The sequence below is a fragment of the Notolepis coatsorum genome (assembly GCF_963971535.1).
Source record: "Notolepis coatsorum genome assembly, chromosome: 19".
Classification (NCBI taxonomy): Eukaryota; Metazoa; Chordata; class Actinopteri; order Aulopiformes; family Paralepididae; genus Notolepis; species Notolepis coatsorum.
The window spans coordinates 86242768-86270287 of record NC_140183.1 but is presented as its reverse complement, the minus strand read 5'-3'; the positions used below and the strand labels follow the sequence as shown (position 1 = coordinate 86270287).

At 40.4% G+C, this 27520-nt stretch overlaps 1 protein-coding gene across 1 annotated transcript in view; it reads left to right on the top strand.

Annotated features, from left to right (window-relative positions):
• The window catches only part of rprd2b (regulation of nuclear pre-mRNA domain containing 2b), a 156581-nt gene that overhangs the window by 115651 nt on the left and 13410 nt on the right, over positions 1 to 27520 (top strand). Inside the window, exons 3-5 of the mRNA XM_084336757.1 lie at positions 9675 to 9871; positions 10840 to 10919; positions 27165 to 27291. Coding sequence (XP_084192883.1) covers positions 9675 to 9871; positions 10840 to 10919; positions 27165 to 27291 — 404 coding nt within the window. The remainder of the gene's footprint in view (positions 1 to 9674; positions 9872 to 10839; positions 10920 to 27164; positions 27292 to 27520) is intronic.

The following is a 27520-nucleotide window of genomic DNA, read 5'->3' as shown; positions in this document are numbered from 1 at the left end:
GATCTAAACAATCAATCCATGCCAAAGCTAGATATGTAAAAGGTGAAAGACTCACACTCGCACTCACAGCCATGCTGATTTGGCAACATGGCATCCAGCCGTTTTCGTTTGAAATAACTTTTAGTCAGGGGAGTGGTATTGCTGGCTCGAACATGGTATCTTTGTAAACGGCGAACAGGTCTATGGTCGGCAATTAATTTAGTAAAGATGCTGTATAATACCTCTATAATAAAGCATAATGTGATGCATATATACATCACAATATGTTGCTAAAATTGTTGATATTTCCCTTTGTAGTATTAGAGAGGCGTCAATGAAAACAAAAAAGATTAAAACGCATCTGAACACATTCAGTGCCAGGCATTAGATGGGTCCCGTTGTAGCAATGCCACGCTTTAAAAGATAGGAGTGCATAACCTTGTTTGTAGAGCTATAACTATATTCTATATTATAGCTATGGATACAATACTATGGCCCATTGACATCAATTATCTATCGTTCAATATGTGAAAAAGAATAAAATGTTTCATCCATATGTTCCTGTGTTATACCGTGGTGAATATAAGTATAGTTTTATAGTGGTCTGGGGTAATTCCCGAAATACGTACTATAAGTGTTGCCGTTTCTTGCCTGGACACGGGGGGGGGGCGGTTGTTTCTGATTATTTGATTGCCAGTAACGGCATTCGTATTCAACACTAAAAATGCTTATCAGCCCGATCGGTATAAAAGCATTGCACTAGTGATGCACCGATGTGAAAATTGTGGCCGATACCGATAACCGATATTAATATTGCTGTTCTGGCCGATACCGATATTTACCGATGTCGATATCTCTGTATAGAAAAAACTTTTTTATGATAATCAAATAAAAAGCTATTTTCCAAAACGCATACTTTTTTTTACTTTTGTAACTTATTTTCAGAAATTACTGATATATTTTTTTTTATCCACTTTTTCTCCCATTTTTCTATATTTTCTCCCATCCCAATTTCGTATCATCCAATTCAACCCTCCCCTGTCACGAACGCTGTTTCTTGCCTCCCACAAGCCGGCTGCAATGTGGACTAAGTCATACATAGCACAAGTCCCCTCCGGTACTTGAGGTAACAGCAGTCGCATCTTTTCACCTGCGCAGCTCGATCTCTCAGTGGCGAGGAGTAACGCGTGGGAGGCTCACGCTGCCCCCGACACTTCCTGATTCTACTGCGCAGGCGCACCAACCGACCTGTAGGAGTCGCTGTCCACCACGCCCGATCCCCACCCATCAGTTTCCCACCCCCTAATACGGCCAATGTGTATTAGTATGAACGACCAGCTAAACTGAAAGCAATGTGGAGCGCTGGGCTCGAACAGGCAAGCCCAGCGTCTCCGTCATTCGTGGCGAGCGCCTTGCCCACTACACCACGTAGCCGCCCCAAATTACTGATATTTTTAAACTATTTAAGGCCAAAACATGTTTAAAAAAAAAAAAAAAAAACGTTGCACGATCAAGCAAAGATTTATGTCAGGTAGTCCTTACCTGTGATCAAGAGTATTCCAAAAATAATATTCCAATTGTTTGATCGCCATCTATACGTTTTTTTTGCACTCAACCGTTGGCGCCCAATAACGACTTTTTACGTTTTTTGCACTGAAAGTGTTAACACTTTGATCGCCAGGCTTAAATTCATAATTTACCATCCTCGGCCAGCCCTATTTAATATGGAGAAGTTCCCCTTCTTTTCAGGGCTATAACTTTTTAAATTGTATTGCTAAATTGACATTACTATGGCCCATTCAACGTCCTATATCTATTGTTCAGGGTGTAGCAACGTTATACTTTTTCATTCACATATTCATACTAAAATATGGTCTAAAGTATAAGTATGTTTTTATCGTTTTCTGCAGCTTTCTCCAGAACGTGATTTATAGCCCCAAATGCATTATATTGATGAAATACAGTTTGATAGGAATCTGCGCGAGATAACAAATTTCAAATGGACGTGCTTCTAGAAGTTACTACTGATCATTTGATGTTGACCGGATGGGGGGGGGGGGGGGGGGGGGGTCGTTTATAATTCCGTGGCCAACGTTAGATGATTCATCTAGTGTGGGTGATATGATCATTAGAGCAGTTAGTATCGAACACGTTAAAAAAAAAACGCTGAATCTTACCGTAGCTTCCTCATAACGTTGGGCGATGAGCGTGGAACAGAAATATTCCTATTATGGGATGTAGAAATATGCGATCCATTTCCAGGTTGTATAATAGTATATACGTCCAAATCATGTTGTTTATCGAGTTATTGGTAACGGATTGCTATCTGTTGTGTCTAGCTCGAGTCCTGGGACTATTACCGAGTGATCGGACCGAATTGAAATGAGCACCAGTTTCCATTTCCTGTTTCCGCTCTGGGCGATCCGCCGATCGGCCACCAGATGGCGCTCTTGAACCGTTGGACAGTTGAGAGGGGATCAACAGTACATCTCAAGGGAGAAATATGATTTCGATCACAGATTTTTGAAATATTGATATCAAAGACGTGGTACGGCGTCTTTGGCAGAATGAGCATGGCGAGGAAAGACGTCCTACGGCGTTTTTGGCGACCATAGTGTTAAGTACTACCACATACCAGACAATCTATTGTGCAGCCCTACCATCCATACAGGTGTGCTGTTGGGTCTCAGTCTAGCAAGCTGACTCCACCTTTATTTTTCACTATACTCGGAGATATTCCACTGTTTTCCACACACTTGTACAGCCTCTGTACACTTTATTGTTGCAATTATTTTTATAGTTTGCAGTAGGGCTGCACGATTAATCGAGAAAAAAATCGTGATCTCGAGTCATAGACCTATGCGATCTCATTTCTAAATTATGACTATTTATTTTATACTTTAAATCTTTTTTCTTTTACTTAACTTTTTTAAATGATGACGAAAAATAAGAATCGTGTGAGAAAATCGTGATCTCAATTCTTAGAGAGAAAAATCGTGATTCACATTTTCAGGGTTCGAAATTAACGGGGGCTTGGGGCATAATGCCCTTGAAAATGGACAAAATGCCCTCGAAAATCAGTTAAAGGGGGCACTTAATGCCCCCGACAGTTTACTAATTATATATATATATTTATCCGGTAATGGAGCGTCTGTATCGTACGGTTCAGATGACGCGCAAATAAAAAAAATCATTTGGCGGAGCCGGTGTTCTGCACTGGCTGCAGGCAGCAGCAGCAGCACTGTAGCCAGCCAGGTGCTAGTCAGTTTGTGTAAAAATGGCACAATATAAATCAATCTTCATTACGACTTTAAAAACATAGCCATTAACATTACATAGGCCTACACACATCTTGCCATAGCAGTTCGTAAACACAACGCACGTTTTAACTATGGTAGCCCGACGCAGCCCGCAAGCTAATACTGTACAGTCAATGAAATGTCACCGTAGCTACTGTAGCAGAGGAGGAAATGGGAGTCTGAGAGGCGGGGTGTTTAAAGACAATGATAGGCGTTTATTCAACATCCAAGAAGGCTAACATACAACTGTGTTTTATTAACTCCAACCGGGACTATTGCCGCTTTCCCACTGCATGCCATCACCTCCTAACGTTACCGGAGCTGATAATAACATTGCTGAAGGTGCGTGACACTAAAATGTCCGTGGGGACCCGGCGCCAACCCATAGATAGTTCCAACTCACCGAATTGCGTAATCCACCACAGATGCACTCAATATTTAAATAATGTTAGTCTAAATAAATGTAGACAGAAACATAATAATTTCAAGCAGAAAACGAATCTTTCCATTAAGAACTGACAATCAGGGAATTTAAACATGGTTGACATTGTTTTTGTGTGTTTATATTAATTAAAGAAAGGAAAGTCTAGTGCTGGCTGAGCATATTGTTTGTTTGCACTAAGTTAATACTTTGACAAATGTAGCCTATATTTTTCAGTCGGTTCGGTCTTTGTGTGCCAAACATTATTTAAGGCTGTAAACACTGTAAACCTTTTATTTTTAATAAATGAGAAGCATGTTTAGATTTGAGTGTTAAATTTTTTTTAATAAAGATTAACGTATATCGAACTGAAAACCGTGACCCCAAAATCGTGATACGAACCAAACCGTCCATTTTGTGAACCGTCCCACCCCTACCGTTTATCATAAAAATTCAGTGCCCCCGAAATACAAAAAAAAGCCCCCGAAAATCAATTAAGGGGGGCAAAAAAAGCCCTTGAAAAAAAATGTTAATTTCTAACCCTGCACATTTTAGCAAGAATCATGCAGCCCTAGTTTGCAGTCTACATTGTATGTCCTGACAAAGGTCCTGTGAGACAGAAAGCTTGACAACCTATTAAAAAGTTTGCAACGATAGTGTGTGGAAGCGGTGTTCCTTTCAAAGAATGAAAAGTGAAAGAATCTGCCAATCTGGTTGGTGCCAGACTACTATGTACATGGATGGCCATCGAGAATTGTGCAGTATCCAGACCTTTTTAACCTGACCTCCCTATCTAACTGCAGTGTTTCCCCTATATGCATTCAGCAGCGGCGCTGAATTAGGACCGCCGCTGCTATGAACTAGACTATTAAATATTTAAAAAATATATATATATATTAAATTAATTATTTATTTATTTTTATAATCATTTCATTTGGGGGTGCTTAATGTAAAAGACTGACCTGAGGAAAAGGCTGCAGGGAGAAAGCACTGCAGTCTAGTCGATTTTGTTTTGAGCACAAAGTTCATCATAGATCTAGCCTCTTTAATTTGCTCTCAAAGTGCACCAGATCGATATATTTAAGCATTACATCACGCGCAGGAGTGGTTTGTGACCAATAAACCATGCCTAGGGGTGGTCGTTAGACCCCCCTAGGCATGGTTTATTGGTCACAAATCACGACTACAAGTGGTGTAAAGCTTTTATACAACTGCCAGATTCATCCAACCTTATTTCTATACAATAAACACACATTAATCGAAGATTTATTGAAAAAACCATCCGCCAGAAAAAGTAGTTCCCACAACTACAAAAAAGACAAGTTGCCTCCATGTGGAAGCAGCTTGAAGTGCATCCAACCAAACTAACACATCCAACTGTGTATTATTGGAATGATTGAGAGAAGTTGCCTCATGTGGAAGCAGCTCGGAAGTGCATCCAACCAACTAACACATCCAACTGTGTATTATTGGAATGATTGATTGAAAATTGTATTACCAGATGCAGAATGGGTACAATACAGTACGGCTCAATACACACAATTGTTAAGGGAATGCAGACCTACTTTCCATAGAACTTCATTCTTAGATGCTTCTATATAAAGTAGGTAAAACAAATTAAAACGTTTTCTTTGCCCTATAGGAAAAAAACGTTTTCTTCACCCTTTTTATTTATTTCTTTTAGCCTAAACTTAACCAGTTGGAAACCAGGGGTACAGTAATAAAATTAGCAATCAACCAATCAATCAATTCAATAGACCATGCTCACTTAAAACAGCGCTGCTTCTCTCTGTCTGACTCCCCCGCTGTTGCAGACAGGAGTGTGTGTGTGTGCGTGTGTGTGTCACAGTGTGTGTGTGTCACAGTGTGTGTGTGTGTGTGTGTATGTGTGTGTGTGTGTTTGTGGGTACGCCAGCGTCGGACAGTGTGAGAGTGAACGCTGCAGTCAGTGGGAAGGAAGTAGAAATTTAAATCAATCAATTAATCAATCAATCAATCCGCGATTTTTCTTTTGTTCTAGATTGACTCAAGACCCATCAATTACATCATCCAACATTGTTTAAAGGACTAACACATTCCCCTTGACAGAATCGCTTCATATTTAGTCGTTATGGTGCTATCAACATATCCATTTGTTGTCCGATCTTGTTTTCTCCCGGAGTGAGCCGGGGAGCAGTGATGCCACAGATTACTTGTAAAAGTAATCTGATTACTGATTACTCCTTTAAAAAGTAATCTTAGTTACTTTACTGATTACTTGATTATCAGAGTAACTTAGTTACTTTGAAAGTAACTAGGTTACGAAGTCGTCGTCCCTGCTGCTGCCACAACATAAGAATGACAAAAAAAAATTAGTCAAATGTACTCAGTTTGAGTAAAATGTACTAATAGGGCAGGTAGGCCTATCTTGCTATCTATAGATCTATAGATTTCACAAAAGATAAATGGTCAATAACACCACATGTAGGCTGATATGTAGCCTACCTTTGAGGCCTGCCCCATTCAGATATGGTTCTACGTTATTATTATTTATTATTGTGTGAATGAATGAATGAAAACTTTATTTAACAGATTGCAGAATGGGTACAATACAGTACGGCTCAATACATACAATTGTTAAGGGGATGCAGACCTGAGAAAGACGTTTGTCTTGTTTCCATCAGGGTCCCCCATTTTCAATTAATATAGACATTTATGACATACACAACATACATGACATTTATGGCATAGGGACATATAGGTATTTAGTACTGATACATTTGTGACATAAGCGGTATTCAAATATACAGTACTGTTACCCCTAGATCCTGACAGAGTATATACATATGATGGGGAGGGGACTGTACATTAGGAGGGGGTGGGTGGGTGGGAGGGAAATATACATACGGCGGGGAGGGAATATATATACTGCAGTGTTGTCAGTGTGCTACTGACAACCTACATACTGCAGTATGGTGTTCCATGTTCATGAATAGTGCAAGCAAAAGATGTTTAACTCAAAGGTGGAACATACTGTTTGGCTGGTGCAGCTCCGACTCCGAGTCCTGTAGAAGTCGATGGTCGTGCTGTGCTGTATATTCCATATGCGGTAGACAGTATTTTGTTTCCTCCGCAAAGTGAATGTTTTTTTCACCCGGCTTAGTTTACACAAACGTTAAGTAGACTAGTGAACTTCCAGTGCAAGGAAGCGTTACGAGCGCGAGCGTCTCCCTGCTAGCGCGCAGTTTAGGTCAGCCTGATAATAACAATAACAGCCGCGCCCACCAGCATGGCTCAACACGCGAGTTTGCGTGCTGTGACGTCACTCCCCAATACAAGGAAAAGCTTTCCAAACGTATTTGACTGTCGAAAACGAAAGAAAATACTGCATTCCGCCTGCATTATGATGAGATAGTAACGAAATAGTAACGCACAGCCACTTGAACAAGTAACTGCAATCAGATTACTGGCTTGTAAAGATTAACGAGTTAGATTACTATTTTCGGGGGAAAGTAATCAGATTACAATAACGCGTTACTTAGTAACGCGTTAGTGGCATCACTGCCGGGGAGTGATATGTGATTCGGTTTTGGGCGGGTCCTGAGCCCAGGACCGTGGATTGTTGCCAATAAAGACGTGTAAATGGCCAATCAGAATCGAGAAATTTGCATGCCGTTGTATAATTAACTTTAAAATGTCCCCGGACCCCCCTAGAGGCACAGCACCGCTGCTGAATTTTTTTTCAGGGGAAACACTGAACTGTATTGACCTGTGTAACAACCTTGACCTGTGTAACAGTATTGACATGTGTAATAGTATTGAGATGTGTAACAACATTTACCTGTGTAACAGTAGTAGGGCTGTCTTAAATACTTCGAAGCTTCGTTCGATGGCACAAGCTTCGAACATAAAAAAAAATCGAAGTAAAAAAAAATATATATATAATTTTAATTAAAAAAAATTTCTTTTACTTCGATGTGTGTGTATGGGGCCATTGGGTGGGGCCGGGGGACAAATACATTGGAGGAAAGTAACCCAGCTCAGCACTGCCCAAATTATATCATCACTATTGCCTGTTTGAATGATATCATCCTCAAACACATATACACCTACATGCCTTGTAGAATTCCACACATAAGAAAGAAAGATACTGGGATGAATAAACAAAATAGGAAATAAAATGTAGAAATGCATGCAATACATAAATAAATGTGAATCTCCATTATGAAATAGAACATTTATATAAGGTGCTACTGAGATGTTTTGGTGAGTTCTTTGTTTTTTTGTGGAAGTAGCCCTTCTTAAAAATGCATGAACATTCACTGATAATTGGTCTGTAGTGGAGTCTACAAGGTCTACATTGCCCGACCATGTAGAATCCAGACCTTGTAGACTGACATAATTCTGTGCATAGTTTAGTCTACACAGGCCATATTTCAAATAATCAAAATCTTACTTCATTCATCTTAAACATTCTTGATTTGGGGGATTGGTAGTTCCCATGAAATCTGAAGTTGTTCAAACGACAACAGCGATCCACCTTGAATTAAATCACACAGCCGAGTGAAACCTTGTTGGCTGCGTCACAGTCACGAAAGGGGCTACTTAATTAATTAATCCAATCCACTTTATTTATAGAGCACATTTAAAAACAACAAAGTTTACCAAAGTGCTGTACAAGTCCCACAACATAAGATAAAAAAAATTATATAAAAAAAAAAATATATATATATATATATTTTTTTTTTCTCGAAGCTTCGAATTTAAATCGAAGCTTGGCCCCGAAGCTTCGATTGCCAAAAAAAGCTTCGAAGGTCAGCCCTAAACAGTAGTGACATGTGTAATAGTATTGACATGTGTAACAACATTTATCTTTAACAGTAGTATTGACCTGTGTAACAACCTTGACCTGTCTTAACAGTATTGCCCTGTGTAACAACATTGACCTGTGTAACAACTAACATTGACCTGTCTTAACACTATGGCGTCCGTCCACGTATATATACGGGTTTTGAAAAAGCACGATGTGGACCAGAGCCACGAGTATATACGTGACGAGTTGTTATTGTTTTATTCCTTATTTATAGCGCTTCCTAGGTGCCCGATCCACTACCAGCCTCTTTTCAGATATTTGATTTTCGAAACATGCAGTACCGGCCAAACCCGCTTAGGGGTGCCATCGCTCCACTGCAGTATCATTGTGAAGTACAGTCCTGTGGGCGGATCATAGTTCCCTGATTCCAGCCGAACATCCTCCATCTTGGATTAGTTTGGCGAGCGTTTTTTTCAGCGTGGCATAATGGGATTTATGATTAGCCAATGTGCATATAGATCTACCAGAATCCGATGAGTGGTGAGGAAATGCTGCCGGCGATCACATCGCCTGACGGTAGGATAATATTACCCCAGATTACAGCTGGATTGGACATGGACATTGTTTTAAAACCTAACGTGATCGATCAGTGAACATGGCTGATTGAATGCACACTATATTGCTAATCAATAATAGTAATCGGCGTTCCCCGCCGCTCCCATTTCATCCACAGATGCTCTGTAATAGTCCGGATGCTACGCAGTTTGTTTTATTTCATTCGTATATATACAGCAGAAATCGCGTTTGATATAACGGCGCCAACGTTTAGCCTATTATCTAAGCTCCCGGGAAAAAAGTCTAGACTAAAAGTGTGTTATACCTTATATTCACAACGCTATAAAATGACAACCAACTGATGGATTTTTATTTTATTTAAGCCATTATGAAGGCACGGTTTATGCACTCAAGTGACAATGAGAATGGACAGATAGCAATACTATAAAGCATAGATATAGTTAAAACAAAACCAACACGTTTGTTTACATTCTGCGGTCCCCTGCACCATATTAGTCTGGTCCAAGCCGGTCGTCAAAGTGTTAACAGTATTGACCTGTGTAACAACATTGACCGGTCTTAAGTTAACAGTATTGACCTGTACAATGCTGTCCTTGTGTCTTGTCAGAGATGGGAAAGTGCGCAGGTCGGTGGAGAGGATTTTTACTATCTGGGAGGAGAGGAGTATCTACCCAGAGGAGGTCATTGTCCAGTTCAAAGCCGGCCTGAACAAAAAAGAGAGGGAGCGAGAGAAAGAAAGACAGAAGGAGAAGGAGAAGGAAAAAGAAAAGGAGAAGGAGAAGGCAAAGGAGACTCCTCCATCAGGTCAGTTTGTCCTTCACTGTTTTATTCACTTTGCACTCGCCTTTTAGATTTTCAGATCACTGAGCTCATGTTTTAACTAGGGCTGTCAGTTTATCGCGTTAATTAGATTAATTAATTACACAGCAAATTATCGCATTATGAAAATTAACTCACAATTAATTACACTTTTTTTTTTCTTTTTTTTTATAAATTTCTTTTTTTAATTTTTTTTTGTATCTCATTCATTCCATGAGAATGCAAGTCGTTTACAGACTTTTTTTTAATATGGTCCATTTGCATGTTCTTGGTATCTGATTCTAGGGACATCTATGAATCTCAGGGAATGTATTCCCAGTGTCAGAAATACTGTGGGCTAGATCCACAAAGAATGGATTGCACGGTGCAAGTTGCACCCTTACTTACAATTCATTATGAATTGAAAATGGGGGACCCTGATGTAAACCAGACGAAAGTCCGCCCTTAACAATTGTGTGTATTGAGCCGTACTGTATTGTACCCATTCTGCAATCTGTTAATAACATTTTCATTCAATCAATCAATCTGCGCGGTGATTGATTGAATGAAAATCTTATTTTGAGTCAATTGTAATGAACCAAATGAGAATATCAATTTTTTTTTATCTTTGACTGTGAATAACACCATGCTCAAATTGACCAGACCTGAAAAATCTAAGCAAATTAATAGATGGAAGATGATTAAACAGAAGGTTTTGTAGATACAGTACTGAATTCTGCCATCTGGACACATGCAATTTGAAATATGATTATAGAATATAGAATATCAGGCATAAAATAGTTATCCAATTAAAATGCGATTAATTAATTACAAATCCTGTAATTAATTAGATTAATTCTTTTAATCGCCTGACAGCACTAGTTTTAACATAATGCATCTTAAGAATTACTTCCAAATGTCTGCACAACTGTCTGCTATCAAGCCTGTGATTGTTGTTGATGTTCATCCTCCAGCTCCAGCCAATCCCAAAGTTGCCCTCAAGTCAGCCAATCCCAAAGCTGCCCTCAAGTCCAAGATATTGGCTGAGTTCTCGGTAAGAGTTGTCCGATCAGCCTTGTTGTATATTATGTGTTTGCGCCTGCTTTTACATGCACATTTAACATTGCCGGTACAAGCTAATATCTCTTTGCTACTGTATTACATCACTCGTGGAGTTTGTGCTTTTGTTTGAAGGACTGGCAAAATTGTTATGTAGAGCAGTGGTTCCACATTTATTTTTACCTATTAACACTTTCTCTGCCAAGGACGCCTAAACTCGTCATTCCCCGCCATGCTCATTCTGCCAATGACGCCGTAACACGTCATTGAGATCAATATTTCAAAAATCTGTGATCGCAATCATATTTCTCCCCCGGAGACTTGAGATTTACTGTTGATCCCCTCTCAACTCTCCAACGGTTCAAGAGCGCCATCTGGTGGCCGATCGGCGGATCGCCCAAACCGGAAACCGGAAACGGAAGCTGGTGCTCATTCCAATTCGGTCCGATCACTCGCTAATAGTCCCGGGACTCGAGCTAGACACAATGGATAGCAATCCGTTACCAATAACTCGATAAACAACATGATTTGGACGTATATACTATTATACAACCTGGAGATGGATCGCATATTTCAACATCCCATAATAGGAATATTTTTGCTCCACGCTCATCGCCCAACGCTACGAGGAAGCTACGGTGAGTTTCAGCGTTTTTTTTATCGTGTTCGATACAAACTGCTCTAATGATCATATCACCCACACTAGATGAATCATCTAACGTTGGCCACGGAATTATAAACGACCCCCCCCCCCCCCCATCCGGTCAACATCAGATGATAAGTAGTAACTTCTAGAAGCACGTCCATTTGAAATTTTGTATCTCGCGCCGATCGCTATCAAACTGTATACAATCATCAATATAATGCATTTAGGGCTATAAATCACGTTCTGCAGAAAGCTGCAGAAAACGATGAAAACATATTTATACTTTAGACCGTATTTTAGTATGAATATGTGAATGAAAAAGTATAACGTTGCTACACCCTGAACAATAGATACTTGATGTTGAATGGGCCATAGTAATGTAAATTTAGCAATACCATTTAAAAAGTTATAGCCCTGCAAAGAAGGGGAACTTCTCCATAGACAAATAGAGCTGGCAGAGGATGGTATAATGATGTACATAAGCCTGGCGAAGAAAGTGTTAACCTCTTCAGCCCGGTACCGGTACGAGATTTGTTTCATGTCATAAATAGATCAATACAGTCCGTATTAGTTAAGTAATGTAAAAAATAATACTTTGTAGTATTAGAGAAGCGGAGAATGAAAAAAATAATAGATAAACACATCTACCACATGTAGGGATGCCCCCCGGACCCCGGTTCTAAACGGGAACCGGTACTGAATTAGAAAAAAACTGAGTATTAATAAGCTCCGACGTTATCGGTACTGCTATCGATACTCGAGAAATTATTATTATTATGAGGGTTTTTTCGAGGAATTTAAACGTTGCGAACTATCTCGCCTCTCTCTGTCTCTGCACGAGAAGCAAGCCGCAGCGAGCCATTACACACACTTGTCGCGAGCCGCTCACACTCACACACAACACGGGTAGGGAGGTGCCTGTCCGTGGCTAGCTACGTTAGCTACGGAGCTAATATAGTGTACCATCCAACAATATCAACATACATGAAGAGAAATTTCGTCCTGGTTTTTGTAAATTACATTTTTGTGTCCTCAGTTGTGGTCAACGATATTTAATAAACTATTTAGTCTCGTTAGCGTGACATGGTCTTCAATAACGTGACGTCACGTCTCGTTGTCGTCATGAAAAAAACCTTCGCTGACGAACATCTTTCGTCATCAATTTAGTCAACAAAATTAACACTGGCCAAGAGTAAAGACCCTAACCCTATCAAAACAGCAAAGTGTATTTTTTCAGCACTACGTTTGTTTACCAATGATTTTAAGTGTTATTAGCTAAATATGAGCTTATAAATTAGATGCGAGAAGAAGCACTCATGAAATCGTTGTAGTCTTAAGAAAGAGGAGACCCAGGGATTTCGATAGAAATTGGTGAATTTATCGAAATTTCATAAAACTACACGACCCAGCTCACACCAGCCGCCGGCGATGGAAGTCCAACCATTTTACACGTAATTTTTCTGTCTTGATTTTTGTGTTTATACCCCACGGGTCGAACATATCTCAATGTTATTGCCACAAAATACAACGTATGGGCGGCTACGTGGCGTAGTGGGCAAGGCGCTCGCCACGAATGACGGCCGTATTAGGGGGTGGGAAACTGATGGGTGGGGATCGGGCGTTGTGGACAGCGACTCCTACAGGTCGGTTGGTGCGCCTGCGCAGTAGAATCAGGAAGTGTCGGGGGCAACGTGAGCCTCCCACGCGTTACTCCTCGGCACTGAGAGATCGAGCTGCGCAGGTGAAAAGATGCGACTGCTGTTACCTCAAGTACCGGAGGGGACTTGTGCCATGTATGACTTAGTCCACATTGCAGCCGGCTTGTGGGAGGCAAGAAACAGCGTTCGTGACAGGGGAGGGTTGAATTGGATGATACGAAATTGGGATGGGAGAAAATATAGAAAAATGGGAGAAAAAGTGGATACAAAAAAAAAATACAACGTTTATTGTTTCTTTATCTTTCTGTAAACGTCTAGAAAAAAACGCGTCCCAATCCAGCGAAAAATGGCGGCGCTATGGACAGAAGTAACTGTACTTTTGTACACTTTGAGCTGCAGTTTCTGTATGAAAGGTGCTATACAAAAAGTATATTATTATTATTATTATTATTATTATTATTATAATTATTATTATTATTATTATTATTATTATTATTATTATTATTATTATTATTATTATTATTATTACTTATAGTAGATTTCATTCATGGTCTACAGTTTGCTGCCCTGTAACTGGTGCCTGGTGGTACTAAATAGTAAATCCAGATTTATCTGTGCCATTGGAAAGAGGGGATTTGGCCCGATCCATAGATGTATGACCTGGCCATAATGTCATTTATAGGCCTGATATTCTATATTAATATTTCAAATTCCATGTGTCCGGATGGCAAAATTCAGTACTGTATCTACTAGGGCTGTCTTAAATACTTCGAAGCTTCGTTCGATGGGCATGGGATTTGAATATGAAAATAAAATTTGATTATTAAAAATCAACTCTGCCTCTCTTTGTTAACTACAACAAGCAATGCTGTTTGTTATTTAAGATGAGGTCGGACTCGGCACCGACAGATTTGTGTTCATTGTGCTGCTTTTATAAAGCCTCAAGACGGCTTACAATATTTCATGAAAGCAAAGTGTTTTGTTTGTCTAAGATTTAAAAAGGTTTAAACCTTACAGCACTGACAAAGTTGAACAAAGTGCTGTACAAGTCCCACAACATAAAAAAAGAAAATTAAAAAAATAGATTTTTATTTTATTTTATATATATACCGGTATATATATATATATTTTTTTTTTATCTCGAAGCTTCGAATTAAAATCGAATCTCGGCCCCGAAGCAGCCCTAGTATCTACAAATCCCCCTCTGAATCATTGCCCTTCTCTGAAAAATCTGATCTGATTTTTAGTACACTTGATCTCAAGAAGGTGCTGAATGAGCTCGGTGGCAATTTTTCACTTGTTGTTGACAATGTTAGCATGGTGTTATTCACTGTCAAAGATGGGGTGAAAAAAAGATTATAATCATTTATATTCTCCTTTTGGTTCATTACAATCTACTCGAGCATAGTAACACACAATATTTCTGACACTGGGAATACATTCCCTGATGTCCATAGATGTCCCTAGATACCAAGAACATGCAAATGGACCTGGTAGAAGTGGAGCAATTTTCCATTTACTTCGGTATGTACTTGCAGATTTTCTGAAAATATGGCTAGGGTTTAAGATTAACCTCTTACCATGCACCGGCCCGGAATCGGGCCGTCATACCCTTGCACGCAAGTCTAAGGCACTTTGCGAGCATCTAGTGGCTCGGGCTGCATTTTTCGCCGAACATGTAATATACCGGTCAAAACATCTATTTGCCGCAGTTCGAATGCCACCTCACTCGACCAATTCCGTGCCTCGGTTCTCGAGTTACATGACGATATGTCAGGCGAGCGTCATGATGACCACCCCGGACTGTATACGCTCCAGAACTGACCAATCACCGCTGATGGCGAAAATTGGTCAGCGTTGTAGCCAACGAGTGTATTCCAACGATACCCCACATGGGAGGGGGGGGAATATAGGAAGTAGGTGAAAGTTGACGAGTGAAGAAAAAAGAAAGTGACTCAGACGGCACAAATGGATTTTTTACTAAAACGTCTCAAAGACTCATTTCTGAATGACTTTTTATAAAAGGCTATGGAACCGCAGTGTTTTCCAGCTCATACCTCTATGCTGGAATAATGAAATCTGGAATATTGCAACCACTAAAGAAAAAATGTTGAGTACACAAGTTCAACTCAAGTTCAGACCTCTGTTACTGAGTTTAGCACTAAAAGTGATTATCCTTTTTTGCATTAGTAACTTCAGAATGTTGTCTTTTAAAAGAGACCAGGCTCATGCATTTGCTATAAGTATAAAGCTAAGCTTTGCAAAAAAAAGTATGCAGTCCTCAAGTAAAAAATGTCCACTTTTCTGCCTGTCTGAGTTTAACACGCCACAATAATTTAGTTTGTAGCATATTTGAAACGAAACAACAAAAATTTATAGTTTGTGTGGGAAATGGCTAAAGATATCACAAAATATCTTCTGGTATCGTTTTAAGTGCATTACATAATGTAGTTTTGTCTGTGATAGTGATGGATGAAACTGTGTGAAACATTATGACTATGCATGCTCCTCCTGGTACACTGGCATCACAGTAGCACTGAAAGGTAGGCTACAGACAGCTCAGAACAAATTAGTTAGAATGATTTTAAAACTCCATCCCAGGACTCACCTTACACAGGCACATTTTAACAGCCTCAAATGGCTCAGGGTTGAGGAGAGGGTCTCTCAAATAAAACTCAACATAACACATAGGATACTCGGGAATACTGTCCCTCAGTATCTCAGTGGATATTTTAACATGGTAAGGGATGTACACGGACACGCCACCAGGGGGAGCCCTACAGACATCGTCCCAGTGAGATGCAATAGGAAAATAGGCCAAAACGCATTCCTATATTCAGCAGCAGTACAATGGAATAGCCTACCAATGGAGTTGAAGACCATAAGCCCCTTCTCCACTTTTAAATTAGCTATAAAGAGGTGGATCATAAGTAGCAGAAGCTGGGAGTAGTGAACAAAGGGTTTTAATGTGTTGTTCCTTTTTTATTCTTTTATTGTCTAATAAAATGGAATATTATTGTATGTATTTTTTTGTTTTTATACCACACATCCTGACATACAGACACTACAAACACCCACGTCCACACCAGTACATAAATCCACTGACACCAATGATGAAGGACCACAATGGAAACAAGCCTATGGCTTTATTGTGTTTTATGAAATCCTATTGGTAAATGGAGAAAATGTATACCTGTTTTCATATTGTGATCCAATGTATATGTGTGATTTTCCATTCTAAACCAATAAACTATTCAATCAATTCAATCAATCAAACTTGTGCAGCGCAAGGCGTATGAAAGTGTCAATACATTTAACATAATGAGCCAGTCAGTATCACCCCGGTCTGTTACCAGTGCAAGGAGACATTCAAGGAGGCAAGAGCAACTCCTTTTCCCTGAAGTAATTACGCTAAACAACCAGACAGGACGAAATCCATAACTAAAGCCTTGGGGTTGTTTATAGTCAACTATATGCAGCCCAATGCAGTCGTGGTTGTTTTGTTATTTCAGTCCATAAGTCCTTGAGCCACAATGTTATTATTCCATCTCGTCACTTCAGCAACAAAGTCATTCCCAATTTTGAACAGACACGAGGCAGAATTGTCAAAGAGTTATCAACACACCTACTATACACTCACTAGACAGACAGACCTCCAGACAGATGGACCTCCAGAGCAAAGTGACCTGGCTGTGCTGGTATCTTACCATAGTGAGATACCAGCTACAGTACACCACAGTGAGATACCAGCTACAGTACACTATAGTGAGATACCAGCTACAGTACACTATAGTGAGATACCAGCTACACTACACTAGTGAGATACCAGCTACAGTACACTAGTGAGATACCAGCTACAGTACACTATAGTGAGATACCAGCTACAGTACACTATAGTGAGATACCAGCTACAGTACACTATAGTGAGATACCAGCTACAGTACACTATAGTGAGATACCAGCTACAGTACACTATAGTGAGATACCAGCTACAGTACACTATAGTGAGATACCAGCTACAGTACACCACAGTGAGATACCAGCTACACTACACTATAGTGAGATACCAGCTACAGTACACTATAGTGAGATACCAGCTACACTACACTATAGTGAGATACCAGCTACAGTACACTATAGTGAGATACCAGCTACAGTACACTAGTGAGATACCAGCTACACTACACTATAGTGAGATACCAGCTACAGTACACTATAGTGAGATACCAGCTACAGTACACTAGTGAGATACCAGCTACAGTACACTATAGTGAGATACCAGCTACAGTACACCATAGTGAGATACCAGCTACAGTACACTATAGTGAGATACCAGCTACAGTACACTATAGTGAGATACCAGCTACAGTACACTATAGTGAGATACCAGCTACAGTACACTATAGTGAGATACCAGCTACAGTACACTATAGTGAGATACCAGCTACAGTACACTATAGTGAGATACCAGCTACAGTACACTATAGTGAGATACCAGCTACTCTACACTATAGTGAGATACCAGCTACACTACACTATAGTGAGATACCAGCTACAGTACACCATAGTGAGATACCAGCTACAGTACACTATAGTGAGATACCAGCTACTCTACACTATAGTGAGATACCAGCTACAGTACACTATAGTGAGATACCAGCTACAGTACAGTATAGTGAGATACCAGCTACAGTACACCACAGTGAGATACCAGCTACACTACACTATAGTGAGATACCAGCTACAGTACACTATAGTGAGATACCAGCTACACTACACTATAGTGATATACCAGCTACAGTACACTATAGTGAGATACCAGCTACAGTACACTATAGTGAGATACCAGCTACAGTACACTAGTGAGATACCAGCTACACTACACTATAGTGAGATACCAGCTACAGTACACTATAGTGAGATACCAGCTACAGTACACTATAGTGAGATACCAGCTACAGTACACTAGTGAGATACCAGCTACAGTACACTATAGTGAGATACCAGCTACACTACACTATAGTGAGATACCAGCTACACTACACTATAGTGAGATACCAGCTACACTACACTATAGTGAGATACCAGCTACTCTACACTATAGTGAGATACCAGCTACAGTACACTATAGTGAGATACCAGCTACAGTACACTATAGTGAGATACCAGCTACAGTACACCACAGTGAGATACCAGCTACACTACACTATAGTGAGATACCAGCTACAGTACACTATAGTGAGATACCAGCTACAGTACACTATAGTGATATACCAGCTACAGTACACTATAGTGAGATACCAGCTACAGTACACTATAGTGAGATACCAGCTACAGTACACTAGTGAGATACCAGCTACACTACACTATAGTGAGATACCAGCTACAGTACACTATAGTGAGATACCAGCTACAGTACACTATAGTGAGATACCAGCTACAGTACACTAGTGAGATACCAGCTACAGTACACTATAGTGAGATACCAGCTACACTACACTATAGTGAGATACCAGCTACACTACACTATAGTGAGATACCAGCTACAGTACACTATAGTGAGATACCAGCTACACTACACTATAGTGAGATACCAGCTACAGTACACTATAGTGAGATACCAGCTACAGTACACTATAGTGAGATACCAGATACAGTACACTATAGTGAGATACCAGCTACAGTACACTATAGTGAGATACCAGCTACAGTACACTATAGTGAGATACCAGCTACAGTACACTATAGTGAGATACCAGCTACAGTACACTATAGTGAGATACCAGCTACACTACACTAGTGAGATACCAGCTACAGTACACTATAGTGAGATACCAGCTACAGTACACTATAGTGAGATACCAGCTACAGTACACTATAGTGAGATACCAGCTACACTACACTATAGTGAGATACCAGCTACACTACACTAGTGAGATACCAGCTACAGTACACTATAGTGAGATACCAGCTACAGTACACTATAGTGAGATACCAGCTACACTACACTAGTGAGATACCAGCTACAGTACACTATAGTGAGATACCAGCTACAGTACACTATAGTGAGATACCAGCTACAGTACACTATAGTGAGATACCAGCTACAGTACACTATAGTGAGATACCAGCTACAGTACACTATAGTGAGATACCAGCTACACTACACTATAGTGAGATACCAGCTACAGTACACTATAGTGAGATACCAGCTACAGTATAGTGAGATACCAGCTACAGTACACTATAGTGAGATACCAGCTACAGTATACTATAGTGAGATACCAGCTACAGTACACTCTAGTGAGATACCAGCTACAGTACACTATAGTGAGATACCAGCTACAGTACACTCTAGTGAGATACCAGCTACAGTACACTATAGTGAGATACCAGCTACAGTACACTATAGTGAGATACCAGCTACACTACACTATAGTGAGATACCAGCTACAGTACACTATAGTGAGATACCAGCTACAGTACACTATAGTGAGATACCAGCTACAGTACACTATAGTGAGATACCAGCTACAGTACACTATAGTGAGATACCAGCTACAGTACACTATAGTGAGATACCAGCTACAGTATAGTGAGATACCAGCTACAGTACACTATAGTGAGATACCAGCTACAGTACACTATAGTGAGATACCAGCTACAGTACACTAGTGAGATACCAGCTACAGTACACTATAGTGAGATACCAGCTACACTACACTATAGTGAGATACCAGCTACACTACACTATAGTGAGATATCAGCTACAGTACACTATAGTGAGATACCAGCTACAGTACACTATAGTGAGATACCAGCTACAGTACACTAGTGAGATACCAGCTACAGTACACTATAGTGAGATACCAGCTACAGTACACCATAGTGAGATACCAGCTACAGTACACTATAGTGAGATACCAGCTACAGTACACCACAGTGAGATACCAGCTACAGTACACTATAGTGAGATACCAGCTACAGTACACTATAGTGAGATACCAGCTACAGTACACTATAGTGAGATACCAGCTACAGTACACTATAGTGAGATACCAGCTACAGTACACTATAGTGAGATACCAGCTACAGTACACTATAGTGAGATACCAGCTACAGTACACTATAGTGAGATACCAGCTACACTATAGTGAGATACCAGCTACAGTACACTATAGTGAGATACCAGCTACAGTACACTATAGTGAGATACCAGCTACACTATAGTGAGATACCAGCTACAGTACACTATAGTGAGATACCAGCTACAGTACACTATAGTGAGATACCAGCTACAGTACACTATAGTGAGATACCAGCTACAGTACACTATAGTGAGATACCAGCTACAGTACACTATAGTGAGATACCAGCTACAGTACACTATAGTGAGATACCAGCTACAGTACACTATAGTGAGATACCAGCTACAGTACACTATAGTGAGATACCAGCTACAGTACACTATAGTGAGATACCAGCTACAGTACACTATAGTGAGATACCAGCTACACTACACTAGTGAGATACCAGCTACAGTACACTATAGTGAGATACCAGCTACAGTATAGTGAGATACCAGCTACAGTACACTATAGTGAGATACCAGCTACAGTACACTATAGTGAGATACCAGCTACACTACACTATAGTGAGATACCAGCTACAGTACACCACAGTGAGATACCAGCTACACTACACTATAGTGAGATACCAGCTACAGTACACTAGTGAGATACCAGCTACACTACACTATAGTGAGATACCAGCTACAGTACACTATAGTGAGATACCAGCTACAGTACACTATAGTGAGATACCAGCTACAGTACACTATAGTGAGATACCAGCTACACTACACTAGTGAGATACCAGCTACAGTACACTATAGTGAGATACCAGCTACAGTACACTATAGTGAGATACCAGCTACAGTACACTATAGTGAGATACCAGCTACACTACACTATAGTGAGATACCAGCTACACTACACTAGTGAGATACCAGCTACAGTACACTATAGTGAGATACCAGCTACAGTACACTATAGTGAGATACCAGCTACACTACACTAGTGAGATACCAGCTACAGTACACTATAGTGAGATACCAGCTACAGTACACTATAGTGAGATACCAGCTACAGTACACTATAGTGAGATACCAGCTACAGTACACTATAGTGAGATACCAGCTACAGTACACTATAGTGAGATACCAGCTACAGTACACTATAGTGAGATACCAGCTACAGTACACTATAGTGAGATACCAGCTACAGTACACTATAGTGAGATACCAGCTACAGTACACTATAGTGAGATACCAGCTACAGTACACTATAGTGAGATACCAGCTACACTATAGTGAGATACCAGCTACAGTACACTATAGTGAGATACCAGCTACAGTACACTATAGTGAGATACCAGCTACAGTACACTATAGTGAGATACCAGCTACAGTACACTATAGTGAGATACCAGCTACAGTACACTATAGTGAGATACCAGCTACAGTACACTATAGTGAGATACCAGCTACACTACACTATAGTGAGATACCAGCTACAGTACACTATAGTGAGATACCAGCTACAGTACACTATAGTGAGATACCAGCTACAGTACACTATAGTGAGATACCAGCTACAGTACACTATAGTGAGATACCAGCTACACTACACTAGTGAGATACCAGCTACAGTACACTATAGTGAGATACCAGCTACAGTATAGTGAGATACCAGCTACAGTACACTATAGTGAGATACCAGCTACAGTACACTATAGTGAGATACCAGCTACACTACACTATAGTGAGATACCAGCTACAGTACACCACAGTGAGATACCAGCTACACTACACTATAGTGAGATACCAGCTACAGTACACTAGTGAGATACCAGCTACACTACACTATAGTGAGATACCAGCTACACTACACTATAGTGAGATACCAGCTACAGTACACTAGTGAGATACCAGCTACAGTACACTATAGTGAGATACCAGCTACACTACACTATAGTGATATACCAGCTACAGTACACTATAGTGAGATACCAGCTACAGTACACTAGTGAGATACCAGCTACACTACACTATAGTGAGATACCAGCTACAGTACACTATAGTGAGATACCAGCTACAGTACACTATAGTGAGATACCAGCTACACTATAGTGAGATACCAGCTACAGTACACTATAGTGAGATACCAGCTACAGTACACTATAGTGAGATACCAGCTACACTATAGTGAGATACCAGCTACAGTACACTATAGTGAGATACCAGCTACAGTACACTATAGTGAGATACCAGCTACACTACACTATAGTGAGATACCAGCTACAGTACACTATAGTGAGATACCAGCTACACTACACTATAGTGAGATACCAGCTACACTACACTATAGTGAGATACCAGCTACAGTACACTATAGTGAGATACCAGCTACAGTACACTATAGTGAGATACCAGCTACAGTACTCTATAGTGAGATACCAGCTACAGTACACTATAGTGAGATACCAGCTACAGTACACTATAGTGAGATACCAGCTACAGTACACTATAGTGAGATACCAGCTACAGTATACTATAGTGAGATACCAGCTACAGTACACTATAGTGAGATACCAGCTACAGTACACTATAGTGATATACCAGCTACAGTACACTATAGTGAGATACCAGCTACAGTACACTATAGTGAGATACCAGCTACAGTACACTATAGTGAGATACCAGCTACACTACACCACAGTGAGATACCAGCTACACTACACCACAGTGAGATACCAGCTACAGTACACTATAGTGAGATACCAGCTACAGTACACCATAGTGAGATACCAGCTACACTACACCACAGTGAGATACCAGCTACACTACACCACAGTGAGATACCAGCTACAGTACACTATAGTGAGATACCAGCTACAGTACACTATAGTGAGATACCAGCTACAGTACACTATAGTGAGATACCAGCTACAGTACACTATAGTGAGATACCAGCTACAGTACACTATAGTGAGATACCAGCTACAGTACACTATAGTGAGATACCAGCTACAGTACACTATAGTGAGATACCAGCTACAGTACACTATAGTGAGATACCAGCTACACTACACCACAGTGAGATACCAGCTACACTACACCAGTGAGATACCAGCTACAGTACACTATAGTGAGATACCAGCTACAGTACACCATAGTGAGATACCAGCTACAGTACACCATAGTGAGATACCAGCTACAGTACACCACAGTGAGATACCAGCTACACTACACCACAGTGAGATATCAGCTACACCACAGTGAGATACCAGCTACACTACACCACAGTGAGAGTTGCAAAAAAAGTATGCACTAAAATGACCACATTTAGGGGCGCCTGTTTTCCCATCTCTACTCAATGGCGCCAGCGTTATTGACCATTTTAGCGATGTTTGCAGACCCATCGTGTGTTCTGTATTATAGCTATGGAGACAATAGTTCGGCTCATTTGACGGGCATTGTTCATAGTCCAACACTTACTAACCAGTTCATTTCTACATACTGTAGTTTGTGCGCTATTCCATGCTAAACATCGCCCCTTTGCAAAATAATCCAGTCTTTTTTCATAGATCGCGAGATATGACGCGTTATATGCATTATGCCCAAATCGTTCGGGTTGCTCGCCTGAAACTCCAAATACTTCCAAATCAAAGCTATATACCATATACATATGTGTCTTCACAAAATCATCAAAATCATAATCAAACGCATGTTTTAGGTCCGGTAAAATAAAACACTGATCGCTACAGAAGCATGTTTTAGGTTAAAAAGATACCAGCAGGTTACATAAGATAGACCTTACCTCAGTCAGAAGGTACTCCAAAATGAATAAATCCCAGTCGATCCCATGGCGATCGCAATTACTCGTGTATATTGGGCATGGCTACCATACGGGAAAGAATAGGTCTGATGCACAAAATCTTCCACCGATTGCTATGTCCTGATCCACTCCGAGGCGGAAGCAGCCGGAGGTAAGTCAGTACTGGAAGACAACTGATATCCCCAGTTCAAAAGGTAGGCGATACTGCCACCTGGCAGGATTCGATCGCCATTGCAATTCCAATGTAGGCAGCTGTGCCAGGGAGACCCAGGCAGCTCCGAGCGAGTGTTTAGAACAGGGATCAAAGGAAAAATATCAAGGGGACTAAAATAGTTCCAGCTTAAAATAGTAATTTCTGCGTGTTTCACGATGTTTGCAGAGCTGTGTGTGTGTTCTGTATTATAGCTGTGGAGACAATGGTGTGGCTCAAACAAAAAAATTTAAAAGAATAGTTTCTTTCTACACACTGTAGTTTGTAGTTTATTACACGCTAAACATCGCGCATTTCCAAGATAATCCAGTCTTTTTTCATAGATCGCGAGATAAAACGTGCCATGTGCAATAAGCCCGACTCGTTCTGGTTGATTCCCTGAACCCCCAAATACTCTCAAATCAAAGGTATATATGTACATAATATGTACCTTCACAAAATCACCGGGGGGGGGGGGGGGGGGGTCGTTTTATCTCATAACTGTGATCGTGTTTGCCGAGCATGTTTTACGTCCGGTAAAACACAGAACTGTGATCGTTAGAAAAACACGTTTCAGGTTCGGTAAAATAGACATAGAATATACCTTACCTTAGCCAGAAGGTATTCCAAAAAGAATAATTCCAAGTGATCGCATCGCCATCGCGATTACCAGTGTATATGTCTATACACGTTTCAATGGTAAAATACGCTTAGGCAACGGAATTTCGAGGCGATCAATGTGAATCTCTGTTCAAGCAGGAGGAGGAGCCCCTGCCAAAAAAAAGGAAGACGTGTATCCACGCCAATGCAATTCCAGTTCAGACACAGACGATACTGCCACCTGGTGATATTCGATCGGCATTGCAATTCCAACGTATACAAACAACCCAGGGACGGCTAGAATGACCCGGATGATGATTTAGAACGTTGATCAGAGGGAAAATGTCAAAGGATCTAAAAACGTAATATTACAACCGCTGGCGAGCAAACATGTAATATTACGTGATTGGCGCAGAAAGTTTCAATATTCCAGTAAAAGACGATTATCACAGAATGGGCTGTTTTTTTACCTCAAAACGGGTGCTTTTCAAAATGCTCTCAAACGGAAATGAAGCGATAAAAAACCAATCTGCCTTGACAGCACTGACTGGAAAATGATTCTTTGATAAGCGACGGGCAGATTAGACACATAGCCATAATTTAAAACATAGATTAGGCGATATTAACGTTAACATTAAAGTGGATGGTGGCATTCAAGCACTAACTCTGGCGCCACCTGGTGGCACTGAAAGTGTTAATAACGTTTGTAATAAACAAAACCGTTTGTAAATCCATCAAGATTTCAGCAAGATGGCCGCCATCTAGTCTTTATATATATCTATGGTTGTACTGAATATCAGCCGATGACTTATTGGCAGCTGACAGATCGGGACGTCCCTATCTGAATACCCTGTATTCAGGTTTCTCACAGTCATGATGTGAACATAACCCAGCTGTTGTAAACGGGGTGAGGCATTAACACGTGGCAACTCAAAGACGGAATACTCCTCCCAGGCCAGCGTATCGAAGTGTCCTTGAGCAACACACTTAACCCCTAATTGCTCCCAATGAGCAGGTTGGCACCTTGCATGGTCGCCTCCGCCGTCAATGTGTGAGTGAGGAACAAAATTATAAAGCGCTTTGAATAAAAGCTATAAATGCACCATTTACCATGTGAAAGCATCCATCATTGTTTGTTCTAGAATCCACTAGGGTCGTCTTAAATACTGTTAGAGAATCCACTAGGGCTGTCTTAAATACTGTTAGAGAATCCACTAGGGCTGTCTTAAATACTGTTAGAGAATCCACTAGGGCTGTCTTAAATACTGTTAGAGAATCCACTAGGGCTGTCTTAAATACTGTTAGAGAATCCACTAGGGCTGTCTTAAATACTGTTAGAGAATCCACTAGGGCTGTCTTAAATACTGTTAGAGAATCCACTAGGGCTGTCTTAAATACTGCGAAGCTTCGTTCGATGGGCACGGGATTCGAACGGGAAAATAAAATTTGAATATATATAAAAAAAATAATAATAATAATAATTTACCTGCTAAATCTTGCGCCTAATGTATTGGACGTCATACGCCTCATCGCCTCTCTTTGTTAACTACTGTACAACAAGCACATGGAGATTCCTCATTAACTCCTCTCTGTGTTGAATACAACTTGCTGCTTTTATAAAGCCTCAAATGACGGCTTACAAGTTTCGTTTGTCTAAGATTTAAAAAGGTTTAAACTTTACAGCACTGACAATTCTCTATAGTATTTTTATTTTACCTGTGTTTGATAAGACACCCAGTCAGCAGCAGTGTCCCGACCCATATACAAACATGTCTTAATAAAACGTGCTTAATTAAGTCGAATTCTGCCTTTGTCTCTATTAACTACATATAAATATTTATATAATTGTTTGCCTTATAGACGAAGGTTGCAACATAATTATGTAATGTAATGTCGTTGGCTGTGTAACGGAGAGCAGCCGCCCGACTCATTATTACTTTAATTAATCCAATCCAATCCCCTTTTATAGAGCACATTTAAAAACAACAAAGTTGACCCAAAGTGCTGTACAAGTCCCACAACATAAGATACAAATTAAAAAAAATTAAAAAGAAAGAAAAGATTATTTAAAAAAAGATTTATTATTATTGTCGAAGCTTCGAATTAAAATCGAATCTTGGGCCCAGAAGCTTTGACGGCCAGAAAACGCTTCGAAGGTCGGCCCTAAAGTCCACTCTGTCATGCTCGTCTTCTCCTCCTCATACTCTCTCTTCCCTGCGCCTCTCCCTGTCGTTTCTCCTTCTCTCAGCCCCAGACGTTCATAGAGCAGCTGTCTGGGTACAAGCGGGCGGTGGAGGAGGAGGAGCACAGAGAGAAACAGCTGACGGCACTCAGGTTGGACGTCTGCAGCACCGAGGCCCTCAAGAGACTCAAAGGTCAGATGTCAAAGGGGTCAACGGGTCAATGTCACAAAATAGGCCAAATGTCGCTGCTGCCCTAACGCGTCATATGTCCTGTGAAGGATCGGGATTGTTTGCATTTCCACTACACAACACTACATCCTGAATTCACCTGTACTGTAAAGTAATTTAAATGGATTTGTGTTTTTATTTAATTCATAAACATAATGCCATGAACTTGTACTTCAGTGTAAGATTTTAATTG